Raw genomic sequence first — 14,120 nt, 5'->3', positions numbered from 1 at the left:
GAACAGTGGGGAATACGCTATCTGATTCCCTATTTTGATTTCTAGCATTTGGAAGGACCAATTACAGTCTACTATTTTCAAACAAATGAGATTTCTTTATATTGTGGGAATGTTAAGAATTTTATCCTGATGAAGGTGTTGGCCTGGAATATAAATTGCCAAAACCGAAACGCGTCGATGCCCCTGTGTATTGGGATACATTAAATCTGTGGAATATACAACGTTTCCAATTTGAAAGATATATTTACAAAAAATTACATAATTGGAATATGATTTACTGAAACTGGACCACAGTATCCCTCCTTATTTTTAACTAGTGTGTTGTTGTTGTTCCCACTATATGATTATTACCTGCATGTATGATATTCATTCATATTGCCCTTTTTTATGTGGAAATAATGTTTTATTGAAATAAATAGTGTAATTTTTTATGATTTCTGACTGTGTTTCACATCATCCTTGTTGTTGCTCTAAGCTGTATGAATGTATTGAGGAATATGATGATATATGTTAACTTGTCTAACTGCTTATAATCTGTCCAGAGGGGATTATAATTTTTGACATACTGTCCAAATACAGCTCCATTACCTCCAGTGCTTCACTTTGAGGAATTTGCGTATAAAGTGATGTCACATCCATGGTGTATTTTGGGGAGAATGTATAACAGCGCTTAGCGTTGAAGGGACTCAGCGAGGATCGCACAATTATAGTCAAAGCAGCCGACAAAGGCGGAGCGACTGTGTTGTGGCCAAGGGATAAATATCTGATGGAAGGTAAATCTCAGGTTAATAACCAAACCTGGTATAGGAAAGTACTAGTGGACCCGACTAAAGAAATACAATCGACAATAGCTGTATTGGTCTAAACAGGTTGTGATGGTGGTTATGTGGGACCGAAAGAAAGTGATTTTCTTCTCAAAACATTTCTCCGTATACCACTGTTATACTTTCTCCCCAAAATACATAAAAACCCAGCCGAGCCCCCTATACGACCTATCGTCTCAGGGTGTGACTCGTGTCTGGATCCACTCTCAAAGTACGTAGACTACTTCCTGAAACCTTTTGTGATTAATGTGAAGTCTTATCTTAAAGATACGAACGACTTTTTGGTGAAAATAGAAGGTATAGAATTTAATCCTCTTACTCAGATCATGGTCACCATGGATGTGACATCACTTTATACGCAAATTCCTCAAAGTGAAGCACTGGAGGTAATGGAGCTGTATTTGGAAACAAGGGAAAGACCACACAGGGTTCCAACGTCATTTATTCTGGAAATTGCAGAACTGACATTGAAGAAAAACGACTTCCGTTTCAATGACGAGTTTTTTGTACAAATCAAGGGGACAGCCATGGGCTGTCCTTATGCGCCGGAGATGGCCATATTATTTATGGCTGAGTATGAGAACAGATTTGTAGAGAATAATAACCCCTACAAAAAATACATAAAACAATGGTTGAGATATATCGACGACGTGTGGCTCCTGTGGCAGGGGAGCCCCACCGAATTGATAGAATTCCATCACTGGTTGAATAACAAGCATCAGGATATTAAATTCTCCATGGAGCAAAGTAGCTCAAGGATGACCTTTCTGGACGTAGAGATTAGTTGTGTTGATGGTCATTTAAAATCATCCCTCTTCAAAAAGAAGACAGACAGAAATACCATCCTTCACCACGGAAGTGCGCATCCCAGAAATCTGAGAACTAATCTACCTTATGGGCAGCTTCTTCGAATTCAAAGAAACTGCTCAGAAATTGAGGACTATGACCAACATGCACAGAGGTTCTGTGAAGAAATGATCACCAGAGGTTACCCCAAAAAATTATTGAAACATGCTTTCAAAAGAGCACGTTATACCCCTCGGGAGACCCCAATTGAACGTAAAGAGAAACATGATTTGGACAAAATGGTTTGTGTTACAACGTTTGGCCCCCATACCCACCAAGTGCGACAAACAATAGTCAAAAATTGGCATCTACTAGAAGAATTGGAATGTCCTTTTCCTCAACCAATCTTTGCGTATAAACAAAACCGCAGCATCGGCCAACAGATTGTTCGGGCAGATGTAATGGTTGAAAAACCTAAACATGATTTGCTCTCGATATGGGGCATGAAACAGATCAGGGGGCACCACAGATGTGGAAACTGTGTATCGTGCAATACAACGATCGAGGGTACTGAATTCCTCCATAAGAACATAAGATGGAAAAATGAGGGTTTCTCTAACTGCAGAACCAGGAATGTAGAATTACCTGTAGTTGCGATAAACTATACATTGGAAAAACTAATCAGCAGATTAATACTCGCATCACACAACATAGATCACGAATCAAAAATAAAGTAGCGTCTGCTCCTATGGTTCAACACTTTATAGAAAAGGGTCATTCCGAAACTGACTTCAAATGGACAGTCTTACATACAATCACTCACACAAAAAGAATCCAAGATGTTGATGAGGTCTTATTAAAAAAGGAAGCCTATCTGATATTGCGATTCAATAGCATACACACTGGGTTGAATTCCATGTCAGAAATTTCTAGATTGTAAAAAACATCGCCCCAAACATGTATGTATGGTGCACCTCGTGTGAGGCCAGTTTGAATGGACTACGTATCCCATATTTCCAAAAATCACGTGGTGCAGTACATACCACGCCTTGTCCAAGATGGTGCACTGATGGAAAGCCACGGTGATTGAAGCTAGCAGTTCTGATCAGAAGAATTTGGGTAGGTAAACATAACGATTAGATCGAGGAATTTCGATGTGTTGAAGGTGGCAAGCGGTACCTAATCGAGTGCTTGTTACCTTGACAGGACACCGACCCCTCTAAATAGAATTCAGCAGTCGCCATAACAAAGAGCAGCGAGAACGAGCGTGCCAAGCCTGGGAGCTAAGGTACCGACTCTTTATTGGGTTCGGGTTAAAGTGTGTGTTCGTATATACGAATAAGCTAAATGAACAAATCGAGTTATAAAAAATACTCTCCCCAGACAGGCTTACATGACCCGTTTGGGCACCTGTGAATAACGTAATATTGGCGGATGTTTACCGAATTTTAAGTGATCTGGAGACAGAAGCGACTACCTCGATAAGGTAGGATCTAGGAGAGTGTTTGGTGTCTTACCACAGGCGAGACATTGGAACAAATAACTGATTCCAGCATATTGGTATTTCTTTCTTTAGAAACTGTGGCAGGGACCATATAAAAAGAAAAAAAGTAAACCTAATCGAACTGTGAAGACTCATATTAAAGGTATGCTCTTTGCAGTCAATCAGAAGAATATAGCAATAACGGGATGCTATTAAGCCTAAAATTGGAACTGACTGAGTTTTTTATTATTTTTTTCTTTTTGCACAAAACTTGCAGATAAAAAGTCACAAAGCCCTGATGAGAACCCGCAAATTAAAATAGCGAGTTCGAAACGCGTCGGCAAAATGGAGACAACTAATTGATAACAGCAAGGAGCAAATTGTTCCCTGGATGACTGGAACATTGAGTAATTCCCCCAGTCATATATGTACTTTTCATTAGATTTGTTTTTCTCCACCTGAACGTGACTTTAGCTCTTAATGAAAGATAGTGTAAATATTGAATATTGAATATTTCTGTTGCTGCATAAAAAATCGTGCAATGTATACATGAAGTGTTGAAATTAATGTTCTGTTTTTTATATGTAAATGTTTTTTGAATAAGTGTATGTAAAGTTTATATGTAATGTCTTTCTCTTTCAAATGAATTTCTAAGCAAAAAAATCAAAAAGTAAAAGGGTATAAATAAATGATACCGAACAAATCTGGAAATAAGATTGATTTGTTACTCCAATTAAGGAGTACTGTAAAATTACCCTGTAGGGCCAGCACTTTTGTTCTAAATACTAGAATGTTGGCACATGTTATTGAAAAGGCAAAATTTCTATCAACTCCCACTACAGCGGTAACACTTGATGCAGAGAAAGCCTTTGATAAAGTAGACTGGTCATATCTAGAGGCCGTCCTGCACAAATTTGGCTTTGGTCCCTTTTGTATTGCAATGGTAATGTCGCTATATGCCTCCCCTACGGCGAGAGTAAGAGCAGGGGGGGGGATTTTTGTCCTCATTCAAACTACAACAAGGTACTAGGCAAGGCTGCCCCTTATCCCCTTCTCTATTGCTATTGGCAATTGAGCCCTTTCTCTATCAAATCCGCATCAATGATAACATCCCAGGGATTCCCTTCAACGACTGCACTGTCAAACTCACAGCTTATGCTGATGATGTCTTAGTGCTCACTGAAAGAGCTGAGGAAGCAATACCTGCCCTGCTATCCACCATACAAGAGTTCTCTGATGTGTCTGGCTACTCCCTGAACAAAGACAAGACTGAGGTCAAATTGTTAAACAACTTGGGTAGTAAGGACATTCTGGGTGATTCCGGACTTACCTGGCAACCCAACAGTTTTAAGTACTTGGGCTTAGAATTCGAAAAGGACCTAATCACGACCCTAAAAATAAATGAAGGACAACTTCTTAAGAAAATAAATACACTTCTCGATGGTTGGTCCCCAAAATACCTCTCGTGGTGGGGAAGGGCAGAAACATTAAAAATTATGATTACTCCCCTAATTAATTACTTAGCATGCATGCTCCCAATGACTTTTTTCAGAGGATTTTCTACAAAAGATAAACAAATTGTTTAGTACGTTCTTATGGCAAGGGAAGAGACCTAGGGTGTCTATGAAAAAACTACAGCTGTCTAAATTACAAGGTGGCCTAGGCCTTCCCAATTTTAAGAACTACCAAACCGCCTTCTTGTGTAAACAAGGGGTACACTGGTTTGCTGAACCCTCAATCTACATACCAATTTGGGTTGAGATAGAGAAATCCATCATAGGCAATGCCCCCCTCCCGATGATACTCACCATGGACTTGTCACACCTTACGCATTCCAAGTACATTCTGCTGAACACTAGAAGAGCCCTCCTTAGATTAGATCAAACTCACAAAACTGGCCTGCAGATAAAAAAGACGACCTCCTCATCACTATGGCATAACCCACACATCAGGATCAATGGGAAATCACCCTTCTGGGATCACTGGTCAGCTAGTGGCATCAACATGGTCTCAGACTTGTACGAGGGCCAACTACCGCTACCATACTCCACGATCCAAGCCAAATATAGCATCCAACCGATAGACTTCTATGCCTTTCTGAAATTAAAAGCGGCCTTGTCCACCCGATCGATTGCACCCTCAGACCCTTGGCTGAAATCAACTCTCCCACGCCTACAATATGCAGGTCACTTTGTTTCGAAAGCTTATAAAATGCTTTTACCTACACTAGGCAAAACCCACAGGAAAAAACAGGTTAAATGGGAACAAGAACCTAATAATACGGGAATAGACCTTGACTGGGAAAAAATTAATGCCTCAGCTCTTACACATAAAGTCTCCCCGATTCTCTCCCAAACAAAGTATATGTTGGTCAACAGAGTTTTCTGGACCCCCCAAAGACTATTTAAATTGAAACTGAGCCCCTACATGTTGGAATTGTTCCTTAGCTGACGGAGACCTGCCACACATGCTATTCCATTGCCCCTTACTGGATAAATATTGGTCCAATATATTCGACTGCATTGAACACATATTTAAAATTAAACCTACAAGAGAATTCATACATGTTCTGTTAGGTGCCATAGAACCTACACTCGCAAGGGAACATGACCGCCACCTTCTTGATCTACTACTCACACTAGCGTGCAAAGTTGTCCTGTGCAATTGGAAAAGTACCTCAGAGGTCTCCTTCAAACAATGGAAAGAATGGGTGGCATGCATCAGAGGATCTGATAACCCCGCTCTACATTCCTCTCCATGGCGAGTATCCAACAAAAAACTGTGGAGTGCACTTGACGCCTCTTTCTTCTCATTTGAACCACCATGATAGCGCACTACAATGTCTGTAGGCCTGACAATCGCCACAACACTTCTTCGTAATGAGGTCACTGCTGGGACTTCCTACTGTAACTCCATACAGTCCACCGGACGGTCACCTATGACATCTGCATCTGCAGTAGAGCCACCTTACAACGCTGTATGCATTGTATTCTCATAAGTCACTCACTAAGATTATAACTGATGAAACACAGTGAATGGTACGTTATGTTACTGTTATTGTTTCTGTTTCTTTTTCTAGGCCGAATATGCTTGTCCTAATGCCTCCTGTGAAGTGGCGTGGTCGATATGACCCTTGTACTAGACACTGCCACACTGCCACTCTGTCTCAAGACGTTCTACATGTATACATCACTATACTTCTGATGCTAGACCATATATGTATTTTCTTCAAAACTATGTCATCTGTCTTAAATGCGCCATGTGATCTGGCTTTACTTTTAATGTGTCTTGCTTATGTACTGTTTATTATGTACTATGCCACAATACCTCACCTTGCTTTACGTATTTGGATATGGAATAACCAATGTATGTATGTTTCATTGTTTGTACCTTTTTTATTATTTATTTACTTTCCTTTTTCCTTTCCTTAATAAAAACGATTTGAACAGAAAAAAAAAGCAGTGGTTACAAGTGACAAGTGAAAGATATGGCAGATTCCGCATTTCCAGGCACTAATATTTAGGACAAGATGTATTTTGAAAAACTGGCTATCACTTTGTTGATTCCGCCTGATACTAATCCTTTTGCTAATACTAAAAATGTAATGGACGTCTTGGAGTATTTTGAAGATTCTAAAAAAATGCAATGGAAGAAACTGAACTGGTTAAAATGCCACAGTATTATGTTATGGAAAGCCGGGTGAGGACACCCATTTTGGTTGTTTATGATAATTGTAATTCTTTGAAAAACATTTTGGAAACGTACAAAGATATTTTTGCATATGTATTGAGCTGAGTAAGAGGATAGCAACATAAAGGTGCGCTAAAAGAGGTTGTCACCCGCGTTTGTCATTGGTTAGAAATGTATAATTGAGTATTCAAATATGTCTACATCACAGAAACAGTACTAGAATTACTAAGTTCACCCGAGGTGCGTGTATTTCCATTGAGCTCTTTAAAAAACATCTGGGGCTTGTGGAGTTTTTCGAGGATGATAATTCTGATCTTTGTGAAAGTGAAAGATGATCATAATAAATCTCCGAGTCTGAGTCTCAGTTTTCTGTTCGTGAGATGAATGAATGCAAAAACGTAAATGTTTTACAAGCTCACAGAACAAAGTATATTAGACATTAATTTTGAGCTTGAATCTGTTAAGTAGTTTTTCATAATTGATTAACTGGCATTGGAGTAAGGGTCTACATTTCAGAACTGTATGATACGTTAATGTTCAACCAGAAAAACGGAATGTGACTCTCGGCTTTTTCTGATGCTGTATGGCACATCCCAAGGTATTTATTAATACGTTTCAAATCCGTATGTGTCAAGGGTCAGTGCTTAGCAGTATGATAAGGAAAAGCCTGCTTATATGGAGCAGGACCAGACAGCCCGTTTATTCCACCGGGCATTTCCCTGGTGGGGCTGGAACCATTATAGGCTTGTTTTTGAAGGGCTACGATGGACCACAATTGGTGCCTCTGTCACTTCCTTCTGCACTTCGAGGTTAAATGCAGGATATACCGATAGAGCTTTAATGAGAAAGAGAGAGAGGGAAACAAAGAGAGAGAGGGAGACAGAAAAAGAAAGATTAATGAGGGGAAAAGACAGGAGAAAAGGGAAGAGACAGAGAATAGATGATACCTGGAGAGATGGAAAGAGTAGGAAGGGAGCAGGGCTGGGTTGAACACTTTTCATTTAAAGTTCTGGCCCTAAGATGTAGTCTCCTAAACTGCTGCTGCTCCCTTGGAGCATGGTCTAATTACATTAAAGAGTATTCTCCAGTGCATTATCAGTTGAACAATTGGCCATTTCTTTTGTTTGGTGCGTTCACCTTTCTCTTGGGAGGCACCATTTGGGAGAAAAGACATTACCTTGATGAATGTCAGTCTCTATCACAAAAAACCTATTTGCACAGCCAAGGCACATAAATTGTGCTCAAGAGGTAAATAATTGTCATAAGTGTTAAAGTACACACAACCATGGATAATTAAAAACAAATATACCATATATAATTTACATCAAGGGAAAGTACGTCTCTGCCTACATCATGTAATACTTGGTTTAGAATTGCAAACAAGCAAGAACACTGTGAGTGCACTACATTACATTCAATTAGAATGAAAATGCAATTAACATTACCTGTAAATAACTTCATATGTGTTGTTTGATGATATTCCACATGCTTTTTCATGCTGACTTGTTCCTTCCCTGTAAAAACATAATTACGAGAGATTTACACAAGTTTTTGATCCAGCATCTGATTTCCTCACACGCTCATTTTCAATTATAGTTAAGTAGACAAATATTTATTTCATGGATTACTAAAAATATTAATGATCAAATAAAATTCAAGTTAAGCATTGATAAACCTATTTTTGTGATGACTTGTTTAGTAATATCTGCGCACCTTTGTGTGTGTTGCCACAGTTGATTTAATAAAGAACACCCCATTATGAAGGACTAACACAAGTGAGTGAGTAGGATCTTCAAAGAAGAGTGTTATGAAAAGGAGTCAGAAGTTTGCATTATAAGCAGTGAACTTAGAAGTCATACATATAGTAGATATTTTTTACAAAGGCCCTGTATTTTTGTGCATCTGTATGAAAGCCTATATGCATGTGTGTCTTTATTTTAGAATGCAAAAAAGCTGTAAACCCAACACATATTCTAATGAAAGCAAACAAACACATGTTTGGGCGATTGTTATTGATAAATACCTTTAGGTAATAATTCTTGATTCAGAAATCCAAATAGCATGCTATTCTGAAGCAAAATTCCATAATCAAGCAATTATAATGCCATTGTGTCTTTAAGTTTAATAGATCAGGGAGCATTCTCTGGCTCTAGTCTATCAAAAGGGCTTCTACATGTCTTATCAGTAAAACCTAATGGAAATACAAAAGGGACAAAGTAAGCATCCACAAAATACTATGGCCTTGATGAACAGCCCATCCAACTAATTGCAACTCATGAATAATACATGAAAGACAATGGGTGAAGAGAACTAAACAGAATTCCACTTCTTTGCTGTGGTCCTTTTTTTACTTTCTTTGAAATAATTGATGACGTGAGTCATTGTACAGAGAAAGCTCTCTGTTGGCAGGTCTAACAATTTACGTACAAGGTAAAACATAACATGTAAACTCATTTGTCAAGAGTTTCATTATAATCCTGTTCTAATCAGCCCACGACAGAAAATTGCCACAGTTTGAATTTGCTTTTGACCCAGACACAGTCCGCAAATATAAATACACAGATACCGACCAGCATCTTCTTAACCAATGTCTTACTAGCTGAATTCAGAGCTTATAAAAACATGACCTGATCTGTCAAAAAACTCCATCAATAGCTCAATACCAGTGATATTAAAAAGGGAAATGATTCTTATTGAATGTTTCCCAAATGATCCGGCTGATGACAAACTATCTTTTTTAATGTCTGTTAGACCTGGCATCATTGGCGTAGGTCTCCCTTCCCCTCTACTCTTCCTGTCTTGTATGTTGGCTGAATGTAGACGTATTGGACGCTGTGCCACTGCTAATCAGTGCCACAGCGCGAATGCTCCCTGTATGTAAAATGACTGCGTGAATAAGGGTAACTTAATGCCTACATCTGTGTAGCCTGTTCGCTAAGGATTACTTTTTATCACCCTATCCGGCCCTAGGAATCTCGAGTTTGATATGCTTATGCTCAGGACATTGAGGGCCACCTTTTAATAAGGACCATTTAGATATCACATGTTTTGAAATGCCTTTCCTAAAAACGCAGTAGTTTCTTGCCTAAAGCTTTACTTCCGGCTGTTGCGAGTGTGTGCATTGGTCGTCTGGTTTTGGAGCAGCAGGGCCAGCTGGGTCAGACCTGGCTGGAGAGAGAGATCGGTATTTAGAACGTGTGGAGGGGAGACCCTTTGATCCGAGTAGGGCAGTGCCTGGCAAGGTGAATGTTGGCTCCACCTCCCACTCAGTGTTTGATAGCAGGCCCCCTCATTCCGAAAGGGCAGGATGTCACCTCGTAAACCAAGTGCTCCCCGACCCCACCGAACTGGTTCTGACTGGAGTCTGTGATTTGCGACCTCAGAGAACAAATACTTTTTCTTTATAACATGCTGTGCTGGAACTGTGGCCAAGGGTGTTCCTTCTGGATGCCAGGATGAAACTCTGTCCGAGTGAACAGAGGAAAGGACTTTGAAACTTTCACCAAGCTTGCCGAAGAAACTACCCGAGGGCCTAAATCGAGAGCGCCTCCTGCAGAAGTCTCAGGGACATTAGACTTCACCCCGTCAGCCGTCTGAATTCCTGTGTGAGGAATTCCACTTGCAGGTGAGGCCTCCGTTGAGTAATCCAGAGCCTCTAGTCCTACTGTGAGGATTGCTGACTGGGAACCTTTGAATCCTTTGCTAAACCTGTGCGGGCCGCTGCAGCTAAGAGAGAGTAGCCGCCGCTAAAAGTCCACCTGAATCTGAACCGTTGAACCTTTTGCTAAACCTGTGCGGGCTGCTGCAGCTAAGAGAGAGTTGCCACTGCTGAGAATCCACCTAACTCTGAACCTTTGAACCTTTTGCTAAACCTGTGTGGGCTGCTGCAGCTAAAAGAGAGCTGCCGCCGCTGAGAGCCCGCCGGAATCTGCACCTTCGAGTCCCATGGGCCGCCACAGCCAAGTGAGAGCTGTAGCCGCTGAGTGCCCGCACCCTTGCTACTTTGCATCATCGTGATTTGCCCCATAGGCCGCTGCAGCCAAGAGAGAGCTGTAGCCCTGAGTGCACGCACTCTTTGCTACTTTGCATCATCGTGATTTGCCCCGTGGGCTGCCGAAGCCAAAAGAGAGAGCTGTAGCCTCTAAGAGTCCACACCCTTGCTATTTTGCATCATCGTGATTTAGCCCGTGGGCCACCGCAGCCAAGAGAGAGCTGTAGCCGTTGAGCGCCTGCACCCTTTGCTACTTTGCCTCATCGTGATTTGTCTTGTGGGCCGCCGCAGTTAAGATAGCTGTGGCGGCTGAGCGCCCGCACCTGTGGCAACTATGCATCCTTGGGATTTGTCCTGTGGGCCGCCAAAGCTGAAGGAGAGCTGCTGCCGTGGTGTGCCTGCACTTTGTCACCCTTGTTGAGGATTATCACTACCGATCTGTGGGCCACAGCAGCTAAGAGAGAGCTGCTTTCGCTGTGAGCGCACCACCGAGCTGCACGACGAGAGTCATCACCACCACCAGCCCAGGATCCCTCAGCCACATGCTGCTGCCATGTGCTGCTGCTGCTGAGCGCCCGCCTGTCCCTGAGTGCCCAAGTCATTGTGGGTGCACACTGCGGACCTCAACCTCTAAGACTTGTGGTCGCTGGGAGCCCACCTGTCACTGCTTCTTTGAGAAGCTGCGTGCTGTGTCCCCTCTCCAGGACAGGTATCTGGTGTGCACCGGTTCGCGTAGGCCCCGGCCCTGAACTCAGTCAGTGTCACACTTTAGTGAATACGCTATTGTCTTTTTGAGTGCCTACGGGTTGACTTGAATTGTAATTGTTGAAACGCTTTGAGAATTTTGAGTTAAACTGTTAGTTAAAGATATTATTTTTCTATATCTACCTGAGTTGTGTCCTTTTGTGGCATCATTACTGCCTTATTGTACGTGATCTTAAATGCTTCACACACTGCCTCTGAGATAGGCCTAACTGCTCGTGCTACATTACCACAGGCTTGAGCAGGGATGGCCCACTTGCCCTGATTTAGGAAGAAGGGTCTCTATTTGGATAATGGCACCAGCCATTGCCAACTAGAGACCCCCATTTCTAACAATGTCTTATTGTACAAAAGTGAACTAGCAAACAATATATTTTATTTCTCGTGTACATATCCACAAAAGATTTGACAGATGTCAGAGAGCTAACACAAAATACAATTATGCGTAATTGAAGTTTTCATAAATGTATTAGCTAGTTAGTCAAAGTATAATACTGGTATGACAGCAGGTGCCCTGTAGAGCGGTGAGTATCTGATGCTAGGTGAGATCGGAATGTTTCATTCCACCCAGTGACTTGGTGGAATTTGGCAACTCTACATTACTCTAGTAATAGTGAGTTCCATTCCGACAATCGCCAAGGAGTCAAATTATTTTATCCGCAAGGCTTCAGGAATGCAAGTGAGATTTGACACCACGTGTGATGTAGGAACGCGGGCAGACAGGGGAGGTTGCAAGCGGTCATGGTTATTGGGCTGCTTCTCGAAGCATTTGCTACTGCTCAAGTAAATTTTCAACTCAAGTAGAAGCAAAATCATCTTGAAAGGCTGATCGCTCTTGCGTAGTAGGTAGGTATCATTCACACTGATATTTCAGCGCTGCTAAGTTTAGGGGCAGTAAGTTGCAGCCTGAGCAGCGCAATGTGCATATTTTGCACCCGTCTGTGAAACTCCATGACATTTTTATATGTAACTCAGCTGAATTCTGTGGAATGAAACTCCACGTGTTCGGCCCACCCCAATGCTAACCTCACCACAATTTGCTTAATTTTCTTCATACATTGCTTCAAGTGAGAATATTGTTGCAGAAACGAACATCTTAGATGAGTAGTAGTTGCACAGTTTTCTTATGACAACATTGGAATGGCCTTTGAGACAGATACAAGAAATATAAACTTTTCATCATGGGGTTAGTTATCTGTGAATCCATTTTGAAGGTGTTAAACATTGGAATGAGGCTGAATACACCAGAGAACTCCAAGCAGGCCATGCATAACATGGGCACAATATGAAAACAAGATGAGGTTAACAATTAAGCATGGCATCATCAATTGCAGCAGTTTCTATGCAGATTGTTCATGGTTTTCACACTGTTCACTTACATATTTTGTTATTAATATTTGAAGAATCAATGGAACTCCTCTAACAAATGCTGAACTTGGCACAATGAAGTAGCTTGAGGACTTGTAGTATTATTTGTCCGGGGTTGCTGCTATTAAAAACCATTGGTTTATTCTAATTTTCATATTACAAGTTTCCAATAACTACTCTGTAACCAGAGTTAATGGAACCAGGAGACTCAGTAACTTCCAGGATGAAATGACTGGGTGGGACCCTGAGGTACCCCTTATAAGTAAATAATTACCAGGAGTATCAGTCATTATGACTCCAACTGGTTGTTCATCAGTTAACACACAGTATTCACACAGATACTCCACCTACTGTTAACAGGTGGAGTTTTGAGGTGATATGCACCCAACCCATGGTGTTCCCTTGGAACTTATAACTATGATGGCACTGGTAACCTTCGTCACCAGTCTATTGACATATTACTGCACTCAAAATGAGACCCTTAGAGCTGTTGAAGGGCTAAACCATAAGGAGATTTGTCTGAGTGTTTTAATCTCTAGAAGTCAGCAAAATAGCCCTAAGACAGGCAGATTGGGCAGAAAGGGATGTATACAATAATCTACTACTTGCATCTTTATATCTATCTTAATGTGTTGAGCTGCAACATAGGCTACCCTAGCTCTTTCATATTAGGTCAAAGAGTGTTGGCCTGATTCAAAAAGAATTTCCCCATACCAAACAAAATAGTTTTTTTCCAGACAATTATAAACAATATATGGATTTTACACTTTATTTAGTGCTGGTATACCCTTTGCTGCCTTAGTGGTGGCAGAGCGCAAGATTAATTTAAGTTTAGTGTTATGAATCATAAAAAAGCCAACTGGTGTCTGCGAAGCTTATTGTTATGTGTATATATAAAGACCTTAAATTTACAAACTACCAACGAATAAACATTTACAATGAAATGAATGCTTTCTTTCTCTACCAACAGAACAGAAAACACCTGCTCCACATTACAATGGAAAAGTTGCAAAAAATGTATGAAACATCTAAGAAGAACATACATATCAGTATAAATAGTAAAAGTAATTTCTCAATTTATATGTAAACAAAAAATTTAACAACAGTATAAAATTGGAATTATTAATACTATTATACTTCTTTCAGACACAGTGACAGAAAGAACAACATACATAACATCCCAGAAAGAAAAGCAATTACTAAAGGCCTGATTACG

The 14,120-nt window shown here is 40.8% G+C and overlaps 1 protein-coding gene across 1 annotated transcript in view; it reads right to left on the bottom strand.

Moving 5' to 3' along the window:
* The window catches only part of LOC144773796 (acetylserotonin O-methyltransferase-like), a 409,197-nt gene that overhangs the window by 308,418 nt on the left and 86,659 nt on the right, over positions 1-14,120 (bottom strand). The window contains exon 3 of the mRNA XM_078658902.1: positions 8,229-8,297. Coding sequence (XP_078515028.1) covers positions 8,229-8,297 — 69 coding nt within the window. The remainder of the gene's footprint in view (positions 1-8,228; positions 8,298-14,120) is intronic.

Source organism: Lissotriton helveticus, chromosome 8 (genome assembly GCF_964261635.1).
Source record: "Lissotriton helveticus chromosome 8, aLisHel1.1, whole genome shotgun sequence".
Lineage (NCBI taxonomy): Eukaryota > Metazoa > Chordata > Amphibia > Caudata > Salamandridae > Lissotriton > Lissotriton helveticus.
Note: the sequence above shows the minus strand (reverse complement) of the source record. Positions and strands in the feature narration are given on the sequence as shown.